The sequence below is a fragment of the Chinchilla lanigera genome, unplaced genomic scaffold (assembly GCF_000276665.1).
Source record: "Chinchilla lanigera isolate Chin_1 unplaced genomic scaffold, ChiLan1.0 scaffold00002, whole genome shotgun sequence".
In the NCBI taxonomy this organism is placed as follows: Eukaryota; Metazoa; Chordata; class Mammalia; order Rodentia; family Chinchillidae; genus Chinchilla; species Chinchilla lanigera.
Window position 1 is genome coordinate 37,219,243 of NW_004955403.1, and position 27,859 is coordinate 37,247,101.

The 27,859-nt window shown below is 38.1% G+C and overlaps 1 protein-coding gene across 2 annotated transcripts in view; it reads left to right on the top strand.

The window, feature by feature from the left end:
- Nucleotides 1–7,172, top strand: part of Cbr4 (carbonyl reductase 4) — a 24,941-nt gene extending 17,769 nt beyond the window's left edge. For both annotated transcript variants that reach the window (XM_005373574.2, XM_005373573.2), the window contains exon 5: nucleotides 6,239–7,172. In XM_005373574.2, the coding sequence (XP_005373631.1) occupies nucleotides 6,239–6,417 (179 nt within the window). In that variant the 3' untranslated portion in view covers nucleotides 6,418–7,172. The remainder of the gene's footprint in view (nucleotides 1–6,238) is intronic.
- Nucleotides 7,173–27,859: the final 20,687 nt, after the last annotated feature.

The following is a 27,859-nucleotide window of genomic DNA, read 5'->3' on the forward strand; positions in this document are numbered from 1 at the left end:
TGCTATTTTGTAAATGGATGTCTGTTTGTTAATATGTTTTCCTTCTTTTATTTTTAAAATAAATTTTAAAAGATGGGGCTGGGCTGGGGATTTAGCTCAGTGGCACAGCGCTTGCCTGGCAAGCACGAGGTCGTGAGTTTGATTCCGGTACTGGAAAAAACAAACAAACAAAAAAAAACACAAAGAATTATAAAAAATGGGGAAAGAGGATTTAGATGGGGGGGGAGTAGGTGGGAAGGGAATTAAAACAAACAAATAAGCTGTGTTATGAACATGTACCTACTCCCCAAGACGAATGTAAACAATGTACAACAAACACGGACTAATAAAATAGCAGTTGCCTGTCCCTCTAAAAATGGCCATATGTATAAGGTGTATGTGAAACATAAATGAATTTCATATTTAGACCCATACCTATGATATCTTCTATATGCACATATTCTAAAATCTGACAAAATTTGGAGTATGAAGTAGTTTGGGGCCCAAGTATTTTAGGTAGGGGATATTTAGCCTGCTAAATACTTAGTGCCTTATTTAAGTATAACATCTGTTTTATGTAAAAATTTGAAAACTAAAATAGTGACCTAGTGTTATGGTTTATGTCTGTGTGTCCCCTCCAAAGCCTCATGCAACCATGGGGCAGGCTTTTAGAGTTGAATGATTGTGGCTGTGAGAGCTACACCCGCCCTGGGGTGGATAGTTTGCATATGTGAGGGAGAGGAAAAGAGTGCTTGAGAACATTCCTCCCCCATTCGGCCCTGGTGTGTGGTTGTTGCTTAGCTGGGTTCTGCCACCCTGAGCTGTAGCCCTCTGCCATGTGCCAGTCTGCCTTGTAATCTGCCAAGTATGAACTGAAACCTGCATAAACTGTAAGCAAAATAAACCTTTCCTTCCTTAATTTTGGGCATCAGATATTTTGTCCCAGCAACGAGAGAAAAGTAACCAAGACACCTAGTAATATGGAAATGAGCTGTTGCTATTTATTTATAATATGGGTAGTGAGAAATGGATAAATGTTCCCTTCAGAGTTTATCACATATAAATTTCCACTGCAAAAGAGCCATATACTTGTTTTTAAGAGCAAGAGTGTCCCTGTTCCTAAGGAGCTCATATTTTTAAAAATGTAGGAGAGACGATATGGCTCAGTGCTAGAGTGCTTGCTTAGCATGTACGAGGCTCTAAATTCAATCCCCAACACTGAAAAAAAAAGTCCTGGATGTGTTATTACCTATATGGCAGTAAAATGGAAATGTCCTTGTTCTAAATTGGTTGAGTGCATGCCATTTCAGTTATTTATTTATTAATTTAAGGAGCATTAAGTTTATAACATTTGGAAATCTCTGTCCAGTGAAATAATGTCATAACATCATTTGTTGGACAGTGGCATCTACTGGTAGTTTCTAATTTTTATAGCACAGCCCTAAAGTCATTGTAAACACATACCTAATAAAAGGAAGGATAGAACAAAATTCCCAGAACTTTCCGAGCAAGATAAAAGAATAACATGAGAAAGAGTTTTTTGGGGCCAGGGAAAGAAAGCATAGACTGGAAAATAATACAAGCACAAGGATAGGCATGTGGGATATTTAACGACTTGTAATACCTTTTCTCAGGTCTATGATAATATGACATAAAACTCAAAAGACTGGTTATGCATAATGCCTTGGGCTGGGAATATATTTGTAAATGAGGTTCATGTCATTCGTGAGCTTCAGCGTTAAATGACACTGACATTTGGCAGATCTCAGAGTAATTTATCATTAGAAACCAGTTTCACATTTTAAAAATTTCTGATGACATACGTGCATTCCTAAAGGCTGCAGATAGAGTAGGGCAGTAAAACTATTCTGTGTAACTGTAATTGGTACAACATGATATTATGCATTTGTCAAAATCCAGAGAACTGTACAATCTAGAAGGAGCCTGTATCAGTTAGTGCTTACTAGAGAAACATTTAATGCAAGATATATAAATATATAAGAATTTACAAGATTGGCCTACAGCGGCTGCCTATAGAGTCAGGTGTGGAAGAATGCGAGAAGGCTGTCTTTGCACTGGGGTCTGAAGAATCCAGTTGAAGGCCTGGAGCTCACTGTAGGGTCCCGTGTGAGTCCGTATTGGGAGGCCGAAGGGTCTGCATTGGAAGTCAGGAGACAACGCCCAAGGTGAAGGCGAAGACTTGAGCCTCTCTAAAGAAACAGAAGCCAGCCGTCCTTCTTTATTCTCTTTTATACCACTGTGGCGACAGTTCTCCCTAGGGTGGGTCTTGCACCCAGAAATATGCTGAGCCAATTTAGTTGGGCATTTCTTACTCAAGTTGACTCAAGCTGTTAACTATCACAGAACCCTAATATAAACTCTGGATTTTCCTTAATACTGTATCAATATTGGTTCATCCATTGTAACAAATGTACCACACCGAAGTAGAATGTTAATAATAGGGAGGAATAGGTGGAGGGCGTTGTGGTACGGAGGTGGATAGGGACTTTCTGGTTTTTCTGCTTAATATTCCTGTAAACCTAAAATTACACCAAGAATAGTCTGCTAACAAAAAACTGCAGGTAATGATGAGAGAAATGCTCTTTGAACGTGTTCTTGTCCTCCATACCCAACAATCTAAGAGGAAAAATCAGTACGTTTTGGTGAATTCATCCCTTCCTTTTAACTTGGCCTCACACCCACTTTGCTTTTAGACTTTTACTGCACAGTTCCTTGATGGCTGACAGCTGTCTGTGACGTGAAGTTTACCATTCCAGTTGTCTGCTCATAGATCTGGAGAAAGGCTGTAGAGGCTTCCACGAATGAAAGAACATCCTTATCGTCTATGCTTGAGCGGTAGCAGAAGAGTCTTCCTGTGAAGTGGGTGGCTGGACATCGTGATCCTAGTTCTGGACTGTGTGTAACCAAATTGGACTCAGAGAGCGCCGCCCTCTTTTACCAGTCTCGCCTCATGTGGACACGCTCCGTATCTGTGATTCCCAGAGCCGTCTCCTAGGAGAGCTCCCTCTCCTAAATGTCAGCTAGGATTAGGAAATCATGAAGACTACTTAGTGAGGCATACTTTTCATCTTTAAATCAAAGAGTTGTGGAGATAAAAGAAACCTCAAAGATCTGTCATTTTTAATCTACTCCATTCATTTTATGATATAGAACAGGTATATTGTTGTAGATAACTTTCCTCCGATCATAGTTTAATGTGTCCTAACCCAGTCGTCTTTTTACTAGAAAATACTGCCACCAGAGCTAGCCAGTTAAGCCTGAATTTCTAATCCGTACTCAGAAGGGTCTTTATTGCAAACCATTTCTGCAGTAGTTTCCTGTGTGCGTGTGTGCATGCGTGCATAAATGAGTCTCATTCTATAGTTAACCTGGTCTGGACCTCTCTAGGTAGTCTAGGCTGGCCTTGAATTCAGAATCTTCCTACCCCAGCCTTCCCAGTGCTGACATAGATGTGTGCCACTGCACCCTGCTTATACTTGTTTTTTATGGATTTGAATGAATACTTACACCGGGAGTGGTGGCATGTGCCTGTAATTCCCGGCGCTGGGGAGGCTGAGGCAGGAGGATTGTGAGTTTGAGGCCAGCCAGGGCTACATAGTGAGACCCTATTTCAAAAGTTGCATTATTAAGCCAGGCATGGTGGCACATTCCTGTAATCACAGCTACTTGGGAGGATGACAGAAGCAAGTTTGAAGCCAGGCTGGACAACTTCACAGACCTTGTCTTAAAAAATAAAAAGGATTGGGGATGTAGATCAATACCAAAGTACAGGGTTCAGTCCTCAGTTCTGCAAAAACAAATCAGCGATTTTTCTTGCGGAGAGTTTGTGGAGTTCGTGGGGAGTATTTTATGCCAATTTTGTTAGAATTCAGAAAGACTTTAGAGTAATGGATAATTGTGTCATGAACTCTTTGAGAAGATAAGATGAACTTTTTAATGTTACATTCATAATTTTAATTCACTTAATTTTTGTAATAGATACGAGGTGGGTTTTCTTCCTAGGCTATTCTTTGAGGCAGTTTTGACAAGAAGCACGGAAAGAAAGAAAACTGTGTATCGGGAACCCCCATGATAGTATCCCTAGGCTGACTGGATTGCCCGCTGGTTGTTATGATTCCTTACTGTAAGCTGGGTTTCACGTACAGTTCACTTGAAATTCTGCAAGGCTGGTTATCATTATCTGTCAGCTGCTTCTCCTTTTATCCTTGCCTGCTTTCGTTGTTCTTAGAGATGAAAGGACACGAAGGCAATATTGCTGACTTTTCAAGTGAGTGTAAGATTGTATGGCAGAGGAGGTTGGACTTCACAATATAATCTCACAGTGGAACACAGAAATAATGCAAAATTAGTTCTGTTATTTCTGGCCTATATTACAAACCATCTAAAACTAGTATTGTGCATACTTCGCAGTAACTTTTTGTCTCAACACAAGAATAATATGCATCTCTTGTGGGCAGTTTGACAAAAAGCAGGGAAGTACAAAGAAAATAATCATCACCTGTTATTTCAGTAACTAGTGATAACACTGTTAGTATATTTTTAGTTATTATGTATTAGTTTTTGTTTTAATAATGATATAATGTAACATTTATATTTTTAAACATACAAATGTTATTTTTCATTTGTTTTAAATATGCTTCTGTGGCATCACTGTTAAAACTTGCATGTCATTCTTTTGTGTGGATACATCGTGACCTTATTTAACCAGTTCCTTGTTGAAAGACTTTCAGCTTATTTCTGGTTTTTGTGCTAACAATCTATTGCTAGCGTAGGCTCCATGATGGAATCTATGATTACTTCTTACAAGACTTAAGAAAATATATAGATATTTATAAGTGAAAATCTAAAGTAAAGTTATTTAAGTTAACCCATTGCCGTACTTTTCTTCTTTCATCTGTTTGAGAGGAGGTCTTGGTATGTTGCCCAGCGTAGCCTCAAGCATGTGATCTTCCTACGTAAATGAGAGTACTGACATATAGGACTGCCAAGTACTAATTAACTCTTAATCTGGTAACTAGCTCACATTTATCATGGTACTTTTTAATGGTACTTTACATCATAGTATACTTAGGTTGATTTATAGTTTGAATTATGAATATTTTAATTTTATGGAAGCCAATTTTAAAACTTTATTTTTGAGTTTGTATATTGAACTTCCATTTCACGTGCCATGTCTGACTTGTAGTCCATCTATTTTTTGCGACCTTGACTTTAAAAAATGTTTTTCAGATTGTTGCTTTTGCCAAGATTAATATTGCAATTTCTTTTTAAAAATTTGAATGATTCAGCAGTATACAAAATGTTGGCTACAGGTTAAGCATTTTATTAGTAACATATATTTTTAAGTCTCAGATGAGATTTTTCTCATAAATCTGTAATTTTTCTTGCTATGTGTATAATAATTTAGAATTGGCTGTTTAATAGACTTTGTAGTACTTTATCCTGTAGAGCTCTGGAACATGTTCTCTAAAACCCTTATTGTCTACATGTACCAATACCAAGTTGAATTTTGAATTTTTTATATATATTTGTATCAGCACTGGATATGACTATAAGATTTTTTTATACAGATACTGGAAACACTGGGCTTTCTAATCACAGTCTTTGGTAGCAAATGGAAGTGTGTAGTTTTTGTCAGCATTGCCACATCAAGGGCCGAGGATATGGCTCAGCGGCACAAGCACCTGCCTCTCAAGTGCTTGAGTTCAGTTCCCAGTACCAAAAAAACAAAAAAAACAAGAACAAAAGAATTGCCACATGAGTTTGTGTGACCACCTTTGTGCTGTCTTTTTCCCTTCACACTACCTCTTACTCTTCTGCCCCTACCGAGTAAAAGTAATTTTCATGACATTTGATTTGTACCTCTATAGGATATTCAGCTGATTTTTTACATAATTGGCTGTGCGAGTGACTGTTTCCTCCATCAGTTTTATGTTCCCCAAGGAACAGAATTTTGTTTCATTTGTGTTTGAATCCACTGATTGCATAATGCAGCATTACCCTTCCATTTTTGTCAGAAGTTGGGCCAAATTCTTGGGGGTAAGATATTTTAGTGTTCAGTAAATGCTCATTGAGTTAAAGTGAGTAAATTTGTAGACATAGTTATTTAACTGGCAACAGAACCCTGCTTTATAAACAAGGTTTATTAATCTCATTTTCAGTTGTAAATTCATTTGTTTAAATTGAGCAGATATCTTAGTGTCTAATCTTTTCAACTAAATAAACATTTTTCTTTTAGGGTTTGTCCGTACAGACATGACGAAAGACTTGAAAGAGGAGCATTTAAAGAAAAACATCCCTCTTGGGAGGTTTGGAGAAACTATCGAAGTGGCACATGCAGTCGTGTTTCTTTTAGAATCTCCGTATGTTACGGGACATGTTCTAGTGGTGGATGGAGGATTACAACTCATGATATAATTAGAGGTTGTTTGTTTATAGTGGTGATTTGAGTCACTTTGGCTATTGGTTATAAACCCCACCTACACGGGTGACATTTACTAATCAAACATATTGATTCCACAAATGTTGATTCTCATGTTTATATGATTGTCTGAAAAGAACAGTGTGTGACCAGCTGTGTTTTAGCTAAAGGGTATGTATCATCTACTGCTGATTACTTTATGGGCTGTAGTAATTTGGTATAGAGACATTTTGCAAGGGTTGTAAACAGGTGTTGACTTACATATTTTATCTCAAAAGTACAAAATTATATTGCCTAATTGTGGTGAATTTTTCCACTGTATCTGGTTGAAATTTTTAGACATTAACCTTTTAGACTTTTGTCTAAATAAGAGTATTTACAGAACATTGATTAGTTGTCAGTGCTTCAGTAGCTCTGCTAATGGTTTGCAATGGTTCAGCATGTGCTCAGACCATCAGTTTTTTACAGGTTAGGAAAAAAGTATTAGTTAGATAAAGACATGAAGTTAGACTGTATTTCTTGGAGAGCCATCACTCTTGGTTAAGCAGATAGGCAAAATAATATGCAATTTTAATTATGGCACAGTTGGCCCATTCTTTAGAAATTCTGAAAGGTGATAAAGCTTAATCCTTATGTAGTATTAAGGTTTTAATATCTGGTACAGTAATGTACTGCGCAGATTTCATGACTGTAGGGAGTGTTTTTTTTTTTTTACTCCCCAAAACTCAATGTAGGGAGCTATTGAAAAAAATATATAAGAAATACAGCACTCGGAGTATTTTGTGGGCCAGGGCTGGTGGCACATACCTGCAATTCCAGCTACTCAGAAGACTGAGGCAGGAGATTGCAAGTTCATGACCAGCCAGGGCAACTTAATGAGACCCTGTTAAAATTTTTTTAAAAATCAATTAAAAGTAAAGAGAGTTGGCACTCCCTAGGTTCAATCCACAGTATCACCAAAAAAAAGTATTTTGTATTAGTCAATATAATGATGATTCTTACCTTAACATTTTAGAAAGGTAATAAATAATTACTCATAAATGATCATTAAAAATAACAAATGTGCAGTAACAGTGAATTAAATATCTTTATAAGAAGCAAAGCACTAGTTTTGAAAGAGAATATTTACCTGGGAATAGAGATAAAAACATGAACTGAATGCAAAATATCAGATCTGTTTTGCACTGAACTCTTGTGAGGAATAATGTAATATTTCAGTGTTACTGGATTCATGTTGATTTTTATTATACCATTTTTCAAAATTATAAATATTGCACTTTAAAAAGTAACCTTTTATAGCTCTTTTGAAGCTGAATATTATCCAAGCAGAGACTTACTTATATATTGAAAATCTGTTCAAAAATATGAGTAGGATACCCTAGTAGTACTATAATTGTAAGTCAAATCTGTGTTTTAAATCAAGATTCCTGAGTTCTTAAAAATTATTCTTGATTTATCTTGGAAATAGTTTTCTTAATCTCTTCATGATATGGGAAACAAATATAAAGTTAGCTGTTGAACAGATCTGCTAATTGGAAGGCATAGTAATATCTAAAATATATCAGGCATTAACAGTTCCAGGTACAGAGAAGAAATGTAGCATTTCGGATGGCTTCAAATGTGGTGCTTCTAAGCTAGAAGAGTTTATGCAGACAGAGGACGTTTAGCTTTTTTAACTCGGTCTCACCCACTGGCCTTTGGCTACTTGCATTTCACTCAGGCTTTAATTCCCTTTCCTGGATGTGTCAAATTATGAAGTTATCAGTTGAAATTCATACCTAGATAAATTTAAGGAAGAAGAATTTGAAGAGAAAAGTTTTTATTATGTTCCATTGTTTGTGGTATTCCAAAAATGGAACACTAGGCATAAATGGGTTAAGAAGAAAGTCATGTATTTTACTGAAGTAATGGCATTGAGATGAAAGTTACAGATAGGCTTAACCTTTATGTGTGTGTCTATACACTTTAAAATGAGAAATAAAACCTTTTAAACTATATTCCCAGCCTGTATCAAACTGGTGAAATATGTGGAGATACACTGAAACAGATAAAACAGATCTTTACTCTGCTGCATTCTAGGCATTTCTTCACCTGCTCTCACTGACCTGGTAGAACATGTAACTTCACACTTACATTTTGTTTCTCAAATTAGTTGCGAGCTGTTGCCTTATACTCAGAATTTGAGAATTTAAGTGAATTCTTAAGCAGAAGTCTCACACTAGCTGTCATCTGACTTTAAAGAGCCCGCAGTCCAGCCTGTGGTTTGCATGAAAAGAAAGTTAATGGTTAAAGACAATGTAAAGCCAGTATATTAAAATTCTGCACTGAGGTTTAAAATTTGTTCTCTTTTCATACCTTTTCATACTCAATTTATGAGGGATTGTAAATGCTTCTTAGATATAGAATTATTTCTGATTACTTTGGAGGGGGAATAATTTGTGCAAAGAAGATCATTTAATTTATATGCCTCTGTTATCCAGTAAAGGGAGAAAATTCTTCTGGCTATTCAAGAATTGTATGTTACATTACTGAAATATTTTCCCAAACTTTTAAAATGAAAATATTACACATATTTTCATTTGTACAATTAAGAAATCACACCATTGCCCTAACTTGACAACATACTATACTTAAATAAAGTATTTAATAATTGACTTTTTTTGTATTAATTTTGCTCCCAGCTGTATCATAAGCTCCTAAGAATAGAGTCTCTACTATGTTTTCATTCATTTAATTAAGTTAATTCAACAAATTGTTATACTTCTTTTGGTACCACTCACTTCACCTGTTTAGCCCTGAGTACACTGGATAAAAGAAATACGCAGGTTAATTTTAAAAAATGATTCAGGAAAATTATTTACTACATGGTACCCTTGGCAGAAGTCATTCAGATGAATCTGTTCTGGTTCTCAGTATATATCTTGGCATATTGTTTCTTGATCAAATCTGTGTGACTTAACGTCTTTTGGGGGGCTATTTGTCTCTGTGACCTTGATGCTTGTTTTTTTTTTTAACTTTCTAACTTAATTTGCAGTGCTAAGCCAATCAAATACTTTCTCCTAGGCTATATGCCTTCAGTATGGATAATTGCCAGAGTTTAATTTGGGATTCTTGAGCCAGTAATCCACATGGAGATGATATCAGTATCACTGTGTTGCTGAACCTAGTTCCATTCACTTGCTGCTTGAAAAAGATTTAATGAATCAAGGACAGGTTATTGGGGCAAGAAAAAGATTTGGTAAGTCGGCAAGATTGAGAAGGTGGTGGACTACTTCCTGAAAGACCATGTTAGCACAGATTTTAAAACTTCTTTTATCTTTAGGCGGGAATGATGGATGAAACCCGGTAGCTGGTAATATGATGCTTTGCATCAGTCCCTAGAAGGGGAGGAGAGGTTAGGGAAGTGTCGGGTACATCACCCTGCTGCTGTGTAAATGACTGAGGAGGGCTGTGCCCTCACTGCACTGTCCCCTCCCAGGGTCGTATGAGAAATAATGAGTGCTCTGGCTACCTGCTGCGGAGAGTGGGTGAAGGAGGGGGCATGGTGGAGTGGAACTGCTTAACATGGAGCTGGAAATATGGGAGGATCTGAGGGCCAGCCACCTCACACATGTAGAACAGGCATCTGCCTAATTTGTACTAACTATTAATCCACTTCCCTTCTTTATAAACTGCCACTCGTACCTTGGAATATTGGGGTTCAACCTCTTTTAAAGTCCTTTGTATTAAGATAACAGGAAGTAGGGAGACCTTTTTCAAATGAGAAGGGGAGCAAGCGATGGAGGGGAAGGAAGGAAAAATCAGTGAAAACAAAGAATTGAAGAAATAAATGGAAATAGAGCTTTTGGACGTGGGAAGGGGAACAAGAGATGGAGCAGGAAGAGAAGGGAGGAGAAGGGATTGAAAAAAGAATTAAGATGTGTCATTCAGTACTGGATAAGCAGTGCCTGCGTCCCCCAGAAGATTTATTAATTTGTTCTTGCTGTCAATTTTGCTTGGGACTCCTGTGAGGGAAATTTCTATCGCATGTCTTAATCCAAGGAAGCCTCTGTCCCTCTTCATTCTGTATCTGACTGTTCTTTCCCCACTGTCTGTGGGCCCTGAACCTTCTGTCCTTTGTTGGCTATTTGTACCTTCTTCCACTCAGGACAATCTTTCTTCAAGTGTTCTTCCTTCTTATACGTCAGTGTAGGCACATTGATCCTTGCCAAGAGGAGCTTAGTTTCTTTGAGAGACTTTTTTTCTTTTTCTTTTTCTTTTTTGTCTTTTTGAGACCAGGTCTGACTATGCAGTTCAGGCTGGCCTTGAGCTCACTTTGTAGCCCAGGCTGGCCTCAGACTTGCAACGATCCTCCTGCCTCAGCCTCCTGAGTGCTGGGATTACAGGCATGCGCCACCACGCCTGGCCAGAGGGACTTTTTTTTTCTGAGAGTCTCATGCAGTGGCCTGCAAAGAAACGTGTTTCTTTGTGTCCTCCTCCTCCTCCTGCAGTTTCTCTTTGTTAAGCATGTTAGATGCTGTAACCAACACCTGGGATGGGTTCAACTTCAAAGCTCCCTCAGTCCTTTACAGCTTTCTCTTTAGTGTCTGGGGCCCTTCACTTTTAAATGTCGTCTTCACCATTCTTAGGATTTCTGGTCCCTCAAAGTCAACATCAGTATACCTCCTGTATGCCTGATGTGGCCTCTTCACGAATGGGATGGGCCCTTCTTTATCTTTTGTCATAATTCCCAAATCTCATTACGAATTTGTCCAGGTATCCCCTTCCTTAAGCCAAATAGAATGGATCTCTGATAGTGTTCCGAAGGATCTGCCATAGGAATGGCTATATTAGCATCAAGGGCTCCATTTGGATCTGCTAGATGGAGCAGAAGTGCCTCCTCTGTAGCCTTGTTAATCACCAGTCTCTTTTCATCTCATGTTAACAGTATATTCATCAGAGTCTGTATATCTCCCCAACAAGGGTGATAATGTTGCAAAGATATAGTTGAGGAATCCAGTCATGGGAGGGGATTTTCTTCGTAGGGCAGATTATTATTATTCCAGTTAAACAAGTCCAACATTGAAAAAGGGTTGCGCGTCCAAAGAAAACCAACTGGTAGCTTATTTACATTTGGACCCCTGTGGGGTTTTGTCACGTAGGATACTGCCTTGTTCTGGGGGTAGTTCCCTGGTCGAAGTGTGTATTGTGGTGGGATTTGGGAAGGCAATACAATTTTAGAATCCCTTCTTTGCTCATAAGGAGATAGCTAAAGATGTCCCATGTTTTTTGAAGGGAGCAACAGGGATGCTAAAGGGGGAAGAGATGAGGTGCCAGTGCAGACCCCAAAGGCAGGAGCTGGCACCAGTGAAGTGCAGGCGGGGATTTAATATTCGTATTACATCTCTTCCTCCTCTCAGTCTTCCCTCTGATAAACTAATCTCTTTTGTTTTTCCTTTTGCCCTTTGCTCCATAAGCTTGCACCTTGTCTTTGTCCTTGCTTCATCGTGGTACAAGGTCAGAAATGCCCCTACGCACGGTATCTTACTGTTCTTTTTCCTGTTTGGTTGCAAAATGTATTACAGTTCATTTTCCATGCTCCAGTAGTCAGGCGAGGAGTCTATGCTGGAGCAGAAATCTAGGGGGAGCTCCCTGGGACAAATGGCTCTGAGCAGAGCCGCTATCACAGATACAGTGTCTTTTTTTTTTTTTTTAAAGACAGGGTCTCACTATATAATTTAGGCTGGTCCTAAACTCAATATGTAGCCCAGACTGGCCTTGAACTCACAGCAGTCCTCCTGCCTCAGCCTACTGAGTGTTAGGATTATGGGTGTGCACCACCACTCCAGGCCAGATAGGGTATCTTGACCCGATTAATCAATACGGCATGTGGCACTTGATTTGCAGCAGTTGAGAAGGAGACATTCTTCTTTCAGTACCTGTCAGGGAGGTTTTCACGTGCACCTGGAATAGTCAAAGTACGCATTTGTGTCCGTAGTGCTCTTAGTGCTGTTTCACTCTCCTGCCTTCTGTCACACTGTAGACCAAAGGAACCTTGGCTGTCTACCCATTCAGCAAAACATCATCCACTCCATTAAGGGTGTCACGTTAGTGATTAGCACTCTCTGGCAAACCCGCTCTTCTGCTTCTCTGCGTTTTTATCCTACCTGTACGACAAAATTATAAATTCACACGACCAACTCTTGCCTTTCTCTCCATACCACGCTCGTTAGTTTTGTTTGAGGTACTCTTCCAGATGCTTCCCATCTGCGTCCTCTAATGTTGGCCAAATGCTTTTTAGTGTGCTACAGTTTTTAGTGTAGGACTTTACTATCTTTCTAAAAATTGCTTTTGGCTTATTTACGCCTTCATTTATTTTCTAAACAACAGAGCTTGCTGGTTGTTGTCCAAGATGCATTTTGCCATTTCTTCACAATAACAGAACCCTGTGTTTTTAAATTAACACATGGATAGAATAAAAATTACATGACCAAGCTTGCCCTACAGCTAAGGGAGTCTGTGTGACTCGGTTGTGATCAGCAAAGTATAAGTTTAAATGTCTGTTTCACACAAAGTCTGATGTTTTTGGGGAAGTGGCCAACGCATGATGCAAGGAGATATTGTTGACTTACTGAATCAGTAGTTTTCCTCATCCTTAGACTTTTTTTCTCCTCACAGTGTTCCCTGCTGATTGAACTCTTACTCTTCAGGGCTGCTCTCAAATGTCATATCCTCTGAGAAGTTTTCCTCATCTCCTTCCCTCCCCTTCCCTTCCCTGACTACTTGTACTAACATTTGTGCCTCAGCTTGAGCAACTAAAGCTGATACTCATTGTCCTTATGATAGTAGTCTGTCCGTGGTTGCCACAGTGGAAAGGTGGTTCTGATATGAACAGTACCAGTTACTTGGACTCAGCTATTCCCCTTCAACGTTTATAGTGGTACAGCTCATACTAGCCAAATCTTCAAAGTGGCCTGTATTCATCAACAGATGAACAGATAAAGAAAATGTATTTACACACAATAGAGTGTCACTCTGCTGAGGATAAACTTGAGTCATTTGCAGGAAAATGGATGCACCTTGAGACTGTAATGTGACATGAAATAAACACAGAACCTTAAGTGTCTCATGGTTTCTCTTTATTTATGTTGCGTCGTTTTCTTTATTAGTACATGTGTGTAGTACATAGTGTTTACCTTCCTGGTGGGTAGTCGGTACATTTTCATTCCTTTCTTCATCCCTTTCCCTTCCCTCTCTCCATTTCTTGGTCCCCTTTCCATTTGCACAAGGTCCATCTCTCTGTTTCCCATTATCTTTCTCTGATTTTGCTCTTTCATTTGGGTTTGTCTTAGACACCGAAAGTGTAAAGAGCGCAATCAAAGATAGATAACAGGAACTAAGGAGATAGGTTTTTCTCAAAGGGGAAGGAGACTAAGAGATAGAAGGAAGGGGCGGAGGGGAAAGGGATGAAAAACGTGAAGTTGTGCTCTGTGCATACACCAGCTCCCCATGGTGAATGTAATCATTATGTACTGCAAATATGTACTAATGTAAATAAAAAATCATTTTTAAAAGAATACTAGTTAGTTTCTCATGACATTTTTAGCACTACTTCCCCAAAAAGAGGAGATCCACTTGCTTGTAGGGAGGAAAACGTCTTGGATCTGTTTAATCTTTCCCTGTTTCCATTGGTCTGTGTGTTTACCTTGAAGGTTGTCTTTATTTTTTATTTCTCATTGACTCTATTTGGTACCATGACATACGACAGTTGACTGATTTTGACAAAACCAATGGCTGCTAAAAAGTTAAAGGTTAAAATAAAAAGATTAGAGGGAACGTGTACATGCACGCTCACACCCTCGTTTTCCACAGAACACTAAATGATCTGATACTCATCTAAGCATGGAACAAGCAAGCAGGATTAGTTGAATGTTGTCAGTGACTTCCCTGTTGTCAGGGAACTGTGCTGTGATGGTTGTCAGGGAATTGCGCTGTGATGGTTTGGATGCCATCTGCACAAAAATAAATCTGCTTGCTTGATTATACTGCTTAGAGTACACTTTCCTGTGTGCTGGATTCCCTTTCTTCATTTAGTGTGCCCCGCATCTCCCCCGCCCACTGGGGATTGAACCCAGGGCCTCTTTGTACATGCTAAGCCCTAGCATCCTTTTTTCTTCATGGGCTACTTAGTATAAATTAGCTGTATCTTCTGTCAGTTGCATTAAATCATTCCTTCCTGAGAGTACTTCCATTCACCTTGATTTGATTTGAACGTTTCCCATGAGTTCTTGGGTCCGGCATTAAAACGTCGCTTTTTCAGTAGTCAGCTAGTCATCTTCATAGTGTTGAGGTACAGTAATTATAATTCTCAGAGACTTTTTATTTTTGGCCCAGGGCACCCTCTGTAGCTGATGTTACCGTAGCTATTTATAGTTTTTACAGGAGTTTGTGAATTTTCTAATGCTCCTGGGAACTCAGGTGCTGTGAAATTATCAAGCCATTGTCTGTGGGGTAAAACATTAGTATCTTCCGTTACCTCTTCCTTTTCATAGGTTGCTGCGGCTTTTAATTTTTTACAACCTTATTTGTTTAAACACTTTACCACTTAATGCAGTAAACTGTTTTAGTTCAGGACTCTGCATAGAAAAGTGCGCACACTGGATTTTTCCTTTTTAGGGGAATCGTAACAGACAGCTGAGAATCTATTCATAGTCTTGTTAAGGTGCTTAGGGTAAAGAATTATTAAACCATTTAAGAATTATTTTTGTTCATAATATATAATATTCTGGAGCTATTAAGACAACTGTATGCACAAAACAAAAAATTTGGACATATGCATGTCTGTCTATACTCCCAGCACTGTGCTGGGTCTTACTCCAAAAATCTTTGCCTACGTGATATTTGAAGAATTTCTCTCATTTTTTCTAGCAGTTCATAGTGTTAGTTCTTTAACCCATTTGGAGTTGATTTTTATGGAGAGTGAGAGGTAGGAGTAAAAGTTTGAGTATTTTCTGCTTGTCTTTTGAGACGGGGTCTCACTGTGTAGTCCAGCGTGACCTTGAATTCCTGCGAGCTTCTTGAGTGCAGGGATCTCTGGCTGTACCACGTGCCCCAGCCCAAGTTTCGGTGCTGTTTGTGAGCACATTCAGTTTCCCCGGCACCATTTCTTGAAGAGGCTGTCCTTACTCCAGTGCATGTTTTTTTTGTTCTTTATTGAAAATCAGTTGGATGTAAATACATGTCACTGTGTCTGGGAATTCTGCTTGATTGTATTGGTCTCTTGTCTGTTTTCATGTCAGTACAGTATTTTGATTATTCTAGTTTTGTGGAATATTGTGAAGTCTGTTAGTGTGGTACCTCCAGCTTTGTTCTTTTTGCTCAAGACTGCTTTGGCTTTTGTGGTCTTTTATGTTACCATATGAAGTTTAGGAATTTTTTTCTAGTTCTATGAAGAATGTCACTGATATTTTGATAAGGGATTACATTAAATCTGTAGGTCACTTTGGGTAGTATGGAGTTTATAACAATATTAATTTTTCTAGCCCATGAACAGGAAGTCTTTCCATTTACTTGATACTTTCTTTTCAATTTCTTTCATCTGAGTTTTGTAATTTTCATTGTGGAGGTCATTTACTTTTTGATTAAGTTTATTTCTAGGTATTTTTTTTTCCTTGTAGCAATTGTTAATGGGATTGGTTTCCAGTTAAAACTGATTCATTTTGTTTTTTTTTTTTTTTTTGGTTTTTCTCCGGTACCGGGAACCGAACTCACGACCTTGCACTTGCCAGGCAGGCGCTTTGCCACTGAGCTAAATCCCCAGCCCCCTGATTCATTTTGTATCCTGCAACTTTATTGAGTTCATTTATCAGTTCTAATAGTCTTTTCTTTTTCTTTTCTTTTCTTTTTTTTTTTTTTTTGCTCGTTTGAGACAGGGTCTCACCGTGTAGGTTCAGGCTGGCCTGAGATTCTCAGTGATCCTCCTGTCTTAGCCTCTTGAGTGCTGGGATTACAGGTGTGCACCATCAGGCCTGGCTGTCTAATATTCTTTTGATGGAATCTTTAGTTTTTCCTTCCTATGTGTATGCTATCTATTTCTGTCTTTTACCTAGGTTCTCTTTTTCTTGATACTGGGAATTGAACTCACAACCTTGCACTTGCCAGGCAAGCGCTGTGCCACTGAGCTATGTCCCTGGCCCTGCCTAGGTTCTCTTGCTAAGTCTTCCATATTGTGTTGAGTAAAAGTGGTAAGAGTGGCTGAGAATGTAGTTCGAAGACAGAATGCTTGCTTGGCATGTGGAAGACCCCAGCACCACAGGGGTCGGGGGAGAGACCAAGGGGGATTAGATACGGACAGACAAACCCAAAAGCAAACAGGCAAAAAAACCAAAATGAAAAAAGATGATGGGAGTGCAGATCCTTGGGACTGTTCCAGATCTGAGAAGAAAAGCTTTCAGCTTTTTCGCGTTCAGTATGATGTTCCAGTTCCAGTGGCATCAAAAATCATAATGTATTAGGAATAAATTTAATGGATGTATAAAACTTCTACATTGAAAATTACTGAATATTGATTCCTGGAAGAAATGAAAGAACTGAATAAATAGAGAAATTTATTGTATTTTTTAATTGGAAGATTCAAAATTATTAACTTTTTTCTAAACTTGCTTACATATAAATACAGAATAATCTCAATAAGAGTTCCAGTAGATTAAAAAAATACAAAATAATAAGCTGATTTAAAAACTTATGTAGATATGTAAGTAATTTGAATTAGCCAAAGCAATTTTGTGAGAGATGAACAAAATTGGACAAATTATATTATCTGATTGAAGAAATTATAATTCCACACTAATCAAGACAGTATGGTATTGGTAAAAAGATAGCTATAAACCATTGGAACTTAGGCAGGAATCCTAAGTATGTCCAGTTTTTTTTTTTTTGTTTTTTTTTTTTAAAGCTGGGTCTCACTTTGTAATTCAGACAGGCTTTGAACTCACTCTGTAGCCCAGGTCCTCCTCCTACCTCAGCCTCCCAAGTGCTGGGATTACGGGTATGCACCACCATGCCCGGCTTGCTTTAGGTTTTTTGATCTGAAGAATTTGGCTTATTCCATGTTTACAAGCTTTTGTTCTGCTTTGGTTTTCCTATATTGTTTTCCAGAAATTTTATTTTTTTTGTCTTTTATATATGCTTTATCTATTTCAAATTAGATTTGGGGGATGGTATAAAGCAAGCGTTAAGGTTCAATTTATCCATATGGTTAGCCTGCTGTTTCAGAATCATTTGATCAAAGCCTTTTCTTACTTTACTGAATTACCTTGGTGCCATTGTCAGAAATCAAAACTGGGAGTGGTGGTACAAACCAGGGATGGTGGCATGTGCCTGTAATCCCAGCACTCAGGAGGCTGAGGCAGGAGTATCTCAGTGAGTTTGAGGCCAGCCTGGCCTACATAGTTATTTCAAGGCCAGCCTGAACTGCACAGTGAGACCCTGTCTCAAACAAACCAAAAAAACCCAACCCAAACCAACCCAAACCAAACCACACCAAACCAAACCAAAGCACACCAAACCAAACCAAACCAAACCAAACCAAACCAAACCAAACCAAACCAAACCAAACCAAACCAAACCAAACTAAAAGCCTAAAGCACACAGGAGGAAAAAAATCAGTAGAAATTTAAGTTTTAGCAAAATGAAGAAATTTTGTCTTTGGAAGATACCATCATGAAAATGAAAGGGGGTTAAGGATGTAGGTCAGTAGCAGAGTGCCTAAGATATATGATGTGCTGGTTCAATCCCCATAATTTAAAAAAAAAAAAAAGCAAGTCACAGACTAGGTAAAGCTGTTTGCATTACATATATTTAAAAAAAAAGATCCAGAATATGTAACAATCTTTTAGAACTAAACAAAACAACCAAATAAATAATGGCAAAAGATTTGAATAGATACATCACTAAAGAGGATACATCCGTCACTGTAGGCTTATGAAAAGGTGCTCAGTGGTGTTAGTCCTGAGAGACATACAAATTAAACCCACAAAGAGATACTAGAGGATACCCATTAGAATGACTGAAATGAAAGAGACTTCTAATAGTACTGAAGATATGGAGCAACTAGGACTTTCCTGTGCCGCCAGTGGGAATACACAGTGCTACAAACGCTTTAAAAGCTGGCAATTGAAAACACACATTTGCTTACAGAACTCAGCCATTCTCTTAGGTATTTCCCTAATATACATAGGATGTATATCCACACAAAGATTTGCATATTGGTCATGGGAGCTCTATTTATAACAGTCAAAATTATAAGCAATGTGCACATTTGTTAGTAAGAGAATAGACAAACAAAAGGTAGTATAGTCACAGAATGGAATACAAAAAACCAACTACTCATACACATAGGTGAATTACAGAATAATTATGCTGAGTGAAAGCGGCCACATCCAGAAGAGTACATACTGCGTGATTCTAGCATGTAAAGTTCTAGAAAGTGCAACCTAATTTATAATGGTGGGAAGTAGATCAGTAGTTGTCACTCGGCCTGGGGGTGGAGTGAGGGTGGAACCACAAAGAGGTTTTGAGAAATCTTTCAGAGCTGATGGAAATATTTTGTGTCTTGGTTGTTGTAGCAGCTTTGTGGGTATATACATCTTCAGAACTCATCCGCTTATATGCTTTAACTGAATGAATTATGCTTCAATAAAATTGATAAGGCTGTGGAGAAATAGGAACCCTTCTCCACTGCTGGTGGGAATGCAGACTGGTGAAACCACTGTGGAAATCAGTTTGGAGATTCCTCCGAAAACTAGGTCTAGAGGTCCCATTCAACCCAGCTATTCCCCTTCTGGGTATTTTCCCAGATCTAAAAACATCATATCACAGCCGTATATGTGCACCTATGTTCATAGCAGTGCAATTTGTAATTGCTAAATTGTGGAAGTAACCCAAATGTCCATCCACCGAGGATTGGATAAGAAAATTGTGGTACTTTTATATAGTAGAATATTACTCAGCTATAAAGAAAGATAAACCTGAGGGCTTTATAGGTAAATGGTCACAACTAGAGACCATACTCAAAAGTGAAATAAATCAGACCTGCATGTGCAAGCACCACATTGTCTCACTAGTGTAAAACCTGAAAGAGTTAATTTAAACTAGGAGGTGTGATAGACATTGTGAAATGATAGGAAAGTACTGAAGGGTAAAGGGCAACTGGGGTGGGTGTGGGAAAAGCGAAGGGAAAGAAGGAGAAATTTTGTATGTATGTATATACAGGATAGTTAACATAGTTCTACTGTCTTCTATTTCTTTGCTGAAAGAAAGTGTCAATGAGTCCTTGACTCATCAATATTGCATGTCTCTATCTGTTTTCATGAGAAACCACTTTGAAGATATCAATATGTAATACAACAAGCATTGTTAATTTCCTACCACTTTGTTTGTAACTCTGTATTGCCTGTACTGTTCTTTTGCTATTTTGTAAAAGGTTATCTGTCTGTTAATGTTTTCCTTCTTTTATTTTTAAAATAAAAAAAAAATTGATAAAAGGAGGATGATGGTAGTGTACATAGCTGTGAAACTTGGATGAGAATTCAACATGGGTCAAGTGTTTGGAGAAGAAAATCTCCCCCGATCTGCAGTAGGGGTCAAAATACTTGTTTAATGGCCTGGTAGTGATACTACGGCAAGCAGAAACGCTGAAATGGTACTCAGGATTTGGAGGCAGATTTATTTTATATTGATGGGCACTGACAGCGAATCAGTTGTCCCTCAAAATGTCAGGACCCAAAGGCTCAGGGACGAGGCTGCAAGCAGGAAGCAGAGTACTTGGCTGTCTTTGATTGGTGCTTACAATATGCATCACAGTGACCAGCCGTTTCTAGGAGACAGTACTAACAGGAACTCTTACCTGGGCAACTGAAAAACTGGCTGGGGGGCATTTTCTGCTACAGGAACATGCCATATATATCATCCAGTATAACACTGACAAAACAGTGATTTTTTTAGTTTTTAGTTAGAAGACTCTTAAACTGTCAGCGATGGTAAATAAAAATCACTTTTCATTTAGTCTAAACAGGAACGTTTGTATTGATTTCTTTCTCTGAAAGCTTTTGGGTGATGAGGCTTTAAATGAATGGTGCTGATATGATTAGTGTTCAGAATCTTTTTGTTTTGTTTTCTTTCCTTCTTTGTCGCCCTCTCTCTGTCTGTCTCTCTCCTTTCTTGTGGTGCTGGGGATCAAACTCAGAACCTTGCACATGCTAGGCAAATGCTTTACCACAGAGCTACCTCTCCAGCCCTTTTAAAACACCATTTCTTATTCTGAGATAGGGGCTGGCTAAATTGCAGAGGTTGGCCTTGAACTTGCAACCATCCTGCCTCAGCCCTCTCTAGCAGCCGGGATTACAGGTGTGAGCGAAGGCACACAAGTCAGAATACAGTATATCTTGAAGGGGACAAACTCTTTTTCCTAAGAGTGCTAGAAATCTGTGCCTCATCTTTAAATCATTTTAGCTGATTAACATATCTAAGTACCTGTATTTTTGAATACCTGCTATATTTGCCAAGAGTTCGATAGGGATTTTGTCTATATATACAGTATCTTTACTGGACTTTTGGGTGACATCTTACACTACTCATCCACTAAGTGGTGGTTATGTCACTTTTTTAGTGTCCTTTGAAACATGATGTGAAACGTCTTCATAGAAGGCTTGATATCTTTTGCAGTGAAGCTAGTGGGTAAGGTCTTAAGTTAGTGGCAACATATTTTCTGGCCTTTGGAACCAGAAAATCCTGCTTTCAAGTTCTAACTGTAACTAGTTATAAGTTTTGCAAATTATATCCCTCTTCTGAGGCCATCTTCTCACCTGGAACAAAGAGAATAACACTTCTAGAGTTATTGTAAGGATCAAATAAAATAGCATTAAGGCATTAGGATAAGCCTGGCACGTAGCAGTTGCTTAGTAGCTGGTGGGTAGGATCTGGAGTTTTCCCAGTGCTGGAAATTCTAGGTTTTGGGTTTCCATCCTTTCTGCTTTTGCGGATGTGCTTTCTGGCTTTCTTTTTTCAAGTTTATTCATCTTGACCTGAAAGGTGAGTTCTAAGCAATATCTCTTCTTGCTCGTTCACAAAATGTAAATTACTAGTGATGCCTAGCATCTCTCAGAGAGTGAGTGCTTATTCTAAAAGCAATGTCCTGTGTAGACTGTGTTATTTATATCACACACTTTCATCTCTTCAGTGAAAGGGTCAATTACAAATAAATATTTTTGCCCCCTTAGGCTGTTAGAGGGCTGCCAAGCAACCATTTAACCGTCCCACGGTTTCCTAGAATCTCACTCATTTTAATCATACCTTTCCCTGTGGCTGTGTTGTACTGAGCTCAGATGTTTCCGCTGTAGCCATTGCTGCTCTACAGCTGGCAGCTTCTCTGCTCTACGCCTGGCCCCCGTGGTCTGCTGGTGCAGTCTCTTGACTGTGTAGGAGATGTCAGTTCTAAGGCCGGTCCCTTAGCGTTTAATCATTAGCTGTGAGCTGGAGCTGGGCCTGGAATACGTTCCTGATCTCTTCCAGTGCAGGAAGCTTGCATGTTAGGGTTCAGTCTCCGGCATAAGATGTAAGAGAGGATCAGAGTCTAATTGCTGTCTTAAGTCCTGCCCCCACTTTTACTTGCAGAAATTCCTGATACTGCGAATGCTACAGTCTTAGGAGCTCTGTGAGGGAAGCTGGGTTGTTTTCCAGCATTCTCTATTATTGGTTGAAATTCAGCTTGTTTGGCTCTACTGTAAGTTAATACCTAACTTCCAGCTGCTTTCTAGCATTTGTTTTACTCTTATCTTTTCTGTTGCTTTGGGCCGTATAAAATCTAAATGTGGTGTTCAAGGTACCATCCTTCATTAGAAATTCAGACAGTGCCACTTACTTACATTTTTTAATAGTACACTGTTTTCATGGGGTGAATGCATGTCCCTAGGGAGGGTTTACCGCAGATATCAGATGATCTTTCTCACACTGGGAAGGAGTCTGGTGATGTTATCTAGCATACTTGAGAGCCTGCTAAAGGAGTAACCACTAATTCAGCGAATCAAGAAAAGCAAAGTTCCTGAGGGCTCTTGAAGATAGTCTCCTTGGCAGAGAACCATCTGTAAATGCTACTGTCTCTTCTGAAGGAAGATTGTTACTAACTTTACAGACATTCTTTGGGGTTCTTTGAAAATATAATAGTAATATCTATATCTATTTATATCTGTGTCATCTATATCTGTATCTATAGCCTGTATTATTAGTTGATTAAGGAGAGACTTAGGATACCTGACCCTCCCTGTGGCCAGTGGTTCTTAAGCTTCAGTGTATATCAGAGTCATCTGGAGGGGTTGTTAAAATTCAGGTTGCTGGGCTCTATGTAGAATTTCTGATGTAAGGGGTTGGGGATTTAGCTCAGTGGCACAATGCCTGCCTGGCAAGCACAAGGTCATGAGTTCGATTCCTGATACCAGAAAAAAAAAAAAAAATCCCAGCCAGAATTTCTGATTTAGAAGGTTGGGTTAGGGCTCAGGAATTTGCGTCTCTAGTAAGTTCCTGATAGGCTAGGGATCATACTTTGAGAACTGTTCTAATAGCTAAAATGGAAACTTCAGAAAAGAAGAAATTAAGTTCAAACAAGTTATAGTACAATGGACAAACTCTTCAATTAGGTAAGAATTTAATGTAAAGAACAGTTCAGAGAAAATGAATAGAACAAACTGTCATGTACTATAAGAAATCCTGAGGTGTTACAAGCTTTAAACAGCACAGGCTTATAATGGATATTTCTGGTTTTATTTGTTGATAGTCTTTCTTTATGAGAGTAAGCAAAATTGAGGACCAGACTACATGGGAATGTCATCGGTGACTACATGTAAATTCCACTGCACTTTAGAGACAGAATGGCATTAAACATCATCTTATCCAGTTCTTTATTTTATAAACAGAATTAGCTCTTGACTCATTTTTCCCTAGGCAGTTCTTAAGTGCCCTTTTGTCTTGAAGAATTACAAATTATAAAAACATACATATGGTTCAAATTCATTACTGAACTCTCTCTTGTACTTGAGGAATTTGTCATCTTATTGGAAAAGTAAGATTGGATACTAAGATTGAGAGTGAACACATGAAGATCCTGTAAATACTGGGTTTACTAGGGCACTTTTTCAAAAGGAAATATCAAATTCATTCTTTAAAAAGTGTGAAGAGTTTATTAGTCTCCCTGCTCAGCACAGTTACTAGTCAGGATCTATGGGGAAATAGTTCTAGGACCCCCTTGGGTGCCAAAATTTGTGGTTGCTCAAGTCTTTTATATGAAATGGCACAGTATTTGCATATTGCCAGCACATATCCACTTGTATAATTTAATCATTTCTAGATTACTTACAACACCAAGCACAATGTAAATGCTATACAAACCACAATTGTCACACTATCTCATTTAAAGAATAATAAGAAAAGAAATCTGTACACGTTTAATACAGTTTTTCCCTCATGTATTTCCCTTCCATGGTTGGTTGAGTCTATTGATGCAGAACCCAAGAATAAGAACAGCAAACTGCTTTCAGTGTGATTTTTGTAAAATGACGTTATATTCTTAGAGACTTTCAGTGATAGTTGTTTAGTCCCTCATTTATATGGCCAGCTTTTCTCTGATGTTGTGACCTAAAGTGTTGATTTTAAGCACTTTGATACTTGTGGTAGAAAATGTTATGGGTGACCTTGTCAAACTGCTCAATGACTAAGTCAGACTTTCTGAAGCTTCCTTCTGGTGTACGGGGTTGTGATTAACGATTGTTCTAGCAAAGACACCCGCATGCAAGAGGAGCAAGTCCTGACGCATGGTGCCAACCACTTCCCACACTCTTTGAAATCTTCCCGTGATACTAAGGTTTAATTCTTTTCTCAGGTTTCCTTATGTTTCACAAGGCTGCGTTGCCAAAGTCTTTATTTCTACTCAGGCTTTCTTCTCACTCTTCTTTTTCAAATTACCCTCACAGTAGTGATTTAATAGCTTGCACACTAGAGCTGAAATTCTCATAGTTTAGGAAAAGGTAATAGGATTATCTGAGTCTAAGAATTTCATGTCACAGATACTCTTGGGTTCAAGATTGGATGACATCCCAGCAAGTCCATATTATATATTGTTTGGGGCTACGTGTGTCAAAATGCACGGGAATGAAACATACCATGCAGAGGGTAATGACTGCCTGTATAAGAAGGAGGGAGGAATAAAATAAGGCTTGGGTTTTCCAGGAGTTCCAGCTGTATTCAAAATGCTTTATTTCATGAGTTTGGAGGTGATACGTGATTGTGCTTTGTATTAGATTTTATATCTTTTTATATTTGTTCAACATGATAAATGTCAAAATGTTAAAATAAAAAAAATGATGTCCTGTAACAGAAACTTACAGGTGGGAGATTTTATTATCTATACAGAACATTTTCCTCTTGATGCATTTTTTTCTTATTTGACACACCAAAGAAGAATGTACAGTACTGTACTGGCCAAATTATAGCCAACAACTATATCCATTTCAATCAAGAAGGGGAGTTTATTGTGAATTAATTTATGTGTGGCTACTTTTCTTCCTACATACGGTCTATGTAAAACTATGGATTTATAATTTTTCTTATAGTTCCACATTAGTGAGCCATTTCACCATATTCAGTAATGAAAGCATTATCCGAATGTCTCAAAAGCTATGTCACGAGTATACCTCCTTGTAAAAACATTGTTATTATTCTTTTGGCTGAGGTTGGGAGATTCAGAAATTATCTAGAGGACTTTCAACTGGCTTGAAGATCCCTCAACATCTGTAGCTCCTTTCACATGAAACAACCCTACCCTTCCCAGTTGTATAATAAGAAAGGATTCCTCAGGCTATAGACCCCAGATTTCTAAGTAATTTCACCCTTTAAAGTTTGGATTGTCACCTGTAGCATATGATCCCAGATGTTTACAGCATTTATACCATGGTGAGGGCTATTCGAAAGATATCTGGAAGATTTGTGATGTACTGTGCTTTGCAAGTTTGGCAAAACACAACTTGAATCATTAAATCCTAAGTAACAGTGACTTAGCAGCCCACCTGGTGCCCACAGTACACTGCAGCTCTTTCAGTCTTCACTTGACAGGTACATAGAAACCTTCCGAGCATACACCTCTAACTGGGCATGTACAGTGGTACCTCGGTTCACAAACTGTTTTGGTTCGCAAACAGGAGTGTCTGGCAAAATTTTGTTTTTGTTTGCAAACTCTGCACTGGATGATGAGCAGGAGTGCAGCCATCTTTCTCATTAAACACAGATGTGGGCACCTGTTCCAAAATCATAGAACAAATTAAATTCATGAACCCAGGTACCACTGCATTTAAATTTTTTAAATAATAAAACAATTCATGTGAAATATTTCAAATATGGAGAAAATATATTGAAAATAATTATACTTATCCACGTCCGTAGATGTTAACTTTTTTCGATATTTCATATAATTGCTTTTAAAAAATAAAAACATTACAGGCCTTTTTTTTCTTTTCACGGTACTGAGGTGCTGAAGGTTGAACTTTGCACATGTAGGCAAAGGCCCTCCCAATGTGCACCCTGCTCACATTATGGGCTTTTCTGAAGACCCTTTTATTTTTCATCCCTTCTAGAGAAATCACTTTCTGAAACTGATATGATTTCCATGCTTGTTTTTAAAATTTGCATAACTGGTTTACATCAATAAAGCCATACTATACATACCCTTTTGTAACTTCCTTTTGTCACCAAATATTGTTTATATCTATCCATATTCACAGATATAAATACAGTTTTTTATCTCTGAATAGTAATGTTCCATCGTATGAATAAGTCATAATTTATTTCTTCTTATACTCAGCAATTTTTTTTTCTAAAGTTTTCCCTATACGATGCTGGAGTGAGCATTTTTGCCATTATCCTTTTCTATATATTTGAATTTCTGGGTGTGGTTCTTAATACTTCATATCAGATACTCTTTTGAGACTCTGAATCATATAGATCCCTTCTCAAAATGTTTATAAACACATATATAGGAAACAGTTTATCTTAAAATAATTATCGAGTACTTTAAAAAACCAGATTTATGATAAAATAATATACATGCTTCCAAATCACATCTATTGGTAACTTTACCAATAAATTTGAAGTAGTGCAGAGTATAAATGAAATTTGAAGATATTTGGAGTATCTATGATTTCTGCTGGGACAGCTTCATAAATGAGGGACATTCTAAATTTTAGTTAGGGGTGATTTTGCTTCCATCCAGGTTCACAAATTATACCATTCATCCAGTTTTATTGGTCATGTACATTTTGTAACTGACATAATCTTACCCAACTATTTTAGTTTTCAAATTGTATTAAAATAATATGCTGACGTTGATTATGTTCCAGGTACCAAGTTTTGCATACACTGTTATCTCCTGTAATCTTCACAGCAACATCAAGAAAGAGGCATTAATTTTATCTCCATTTTACAAATAAGAAAACTTCGCATAGGGAGGTGAAATAACTTACTCGTGGTTCACATAGGTCCACGTGTTCAGGAGCTAAGATTCAAATCCTAGTTGCCCAATTCCAAGATCCACTTCTTCATTACCAGGTACACAATTCATATTTCCATAATTTAAAGAAATCAAACTTTTCACTATATTAGTGTCTAGCTATTGAGTAAGCCAAGGTGATTACTGTACTTTACTTACGGCCATACAGGGGAAAATTGAGGATAGGTTTAGCATTAAATATCTACTGGATCTTGAAAACTTCATAGCAAGGAAAAGTCATAGGTTATAGGAGATAGTGTGAAATATACAATTCTGGTCTAATTCAAATGTATCCTCAAAGTTCAGTGCTTAGCTTATGTAAAAGATAGAATGTTTTCATTTTATGGAGGCTTTGAATTATGTAAGTAACCAGCTTTTCCCCCATTTCTATTGTTTTTCCTATAGCAGGAAATCCTAGGGCCAAATGTATTGTCCCTCTATTGTAATTATCTAGATACTGTGCATGTGTATAGTGGAATTTTTTGTGTTAATGCTGTTATCCTTTTCTTCATTGTTCCTCATTTTAAATTTATATCTTCTTGCTATATTTTATGCACCCTTGTAAGCCATGGCATTGATAAATACACATATTTATGTGTTTACATATAATAAACTGATGTGGTAGGCAAAACTCTAAGATGGCATTCAGTGTCCCACACCACTACCGAACACTCTTCCTTAGTTAACCAAACATGAATCTGGGTGATACTTTGCAGGCATGTTGCAGATACAAATAAGGTCCCAATTAGGTGACTTTAAGAAAGGGAGATAACCTGAGTGCACCGGACCTAAGCAGGTATGCCTTTAAAAGGGACTGGACCTTTGACAAAAGACAGTCAGTGAGAGGGGTCTGCCTTGAGGGAGATTCTCTT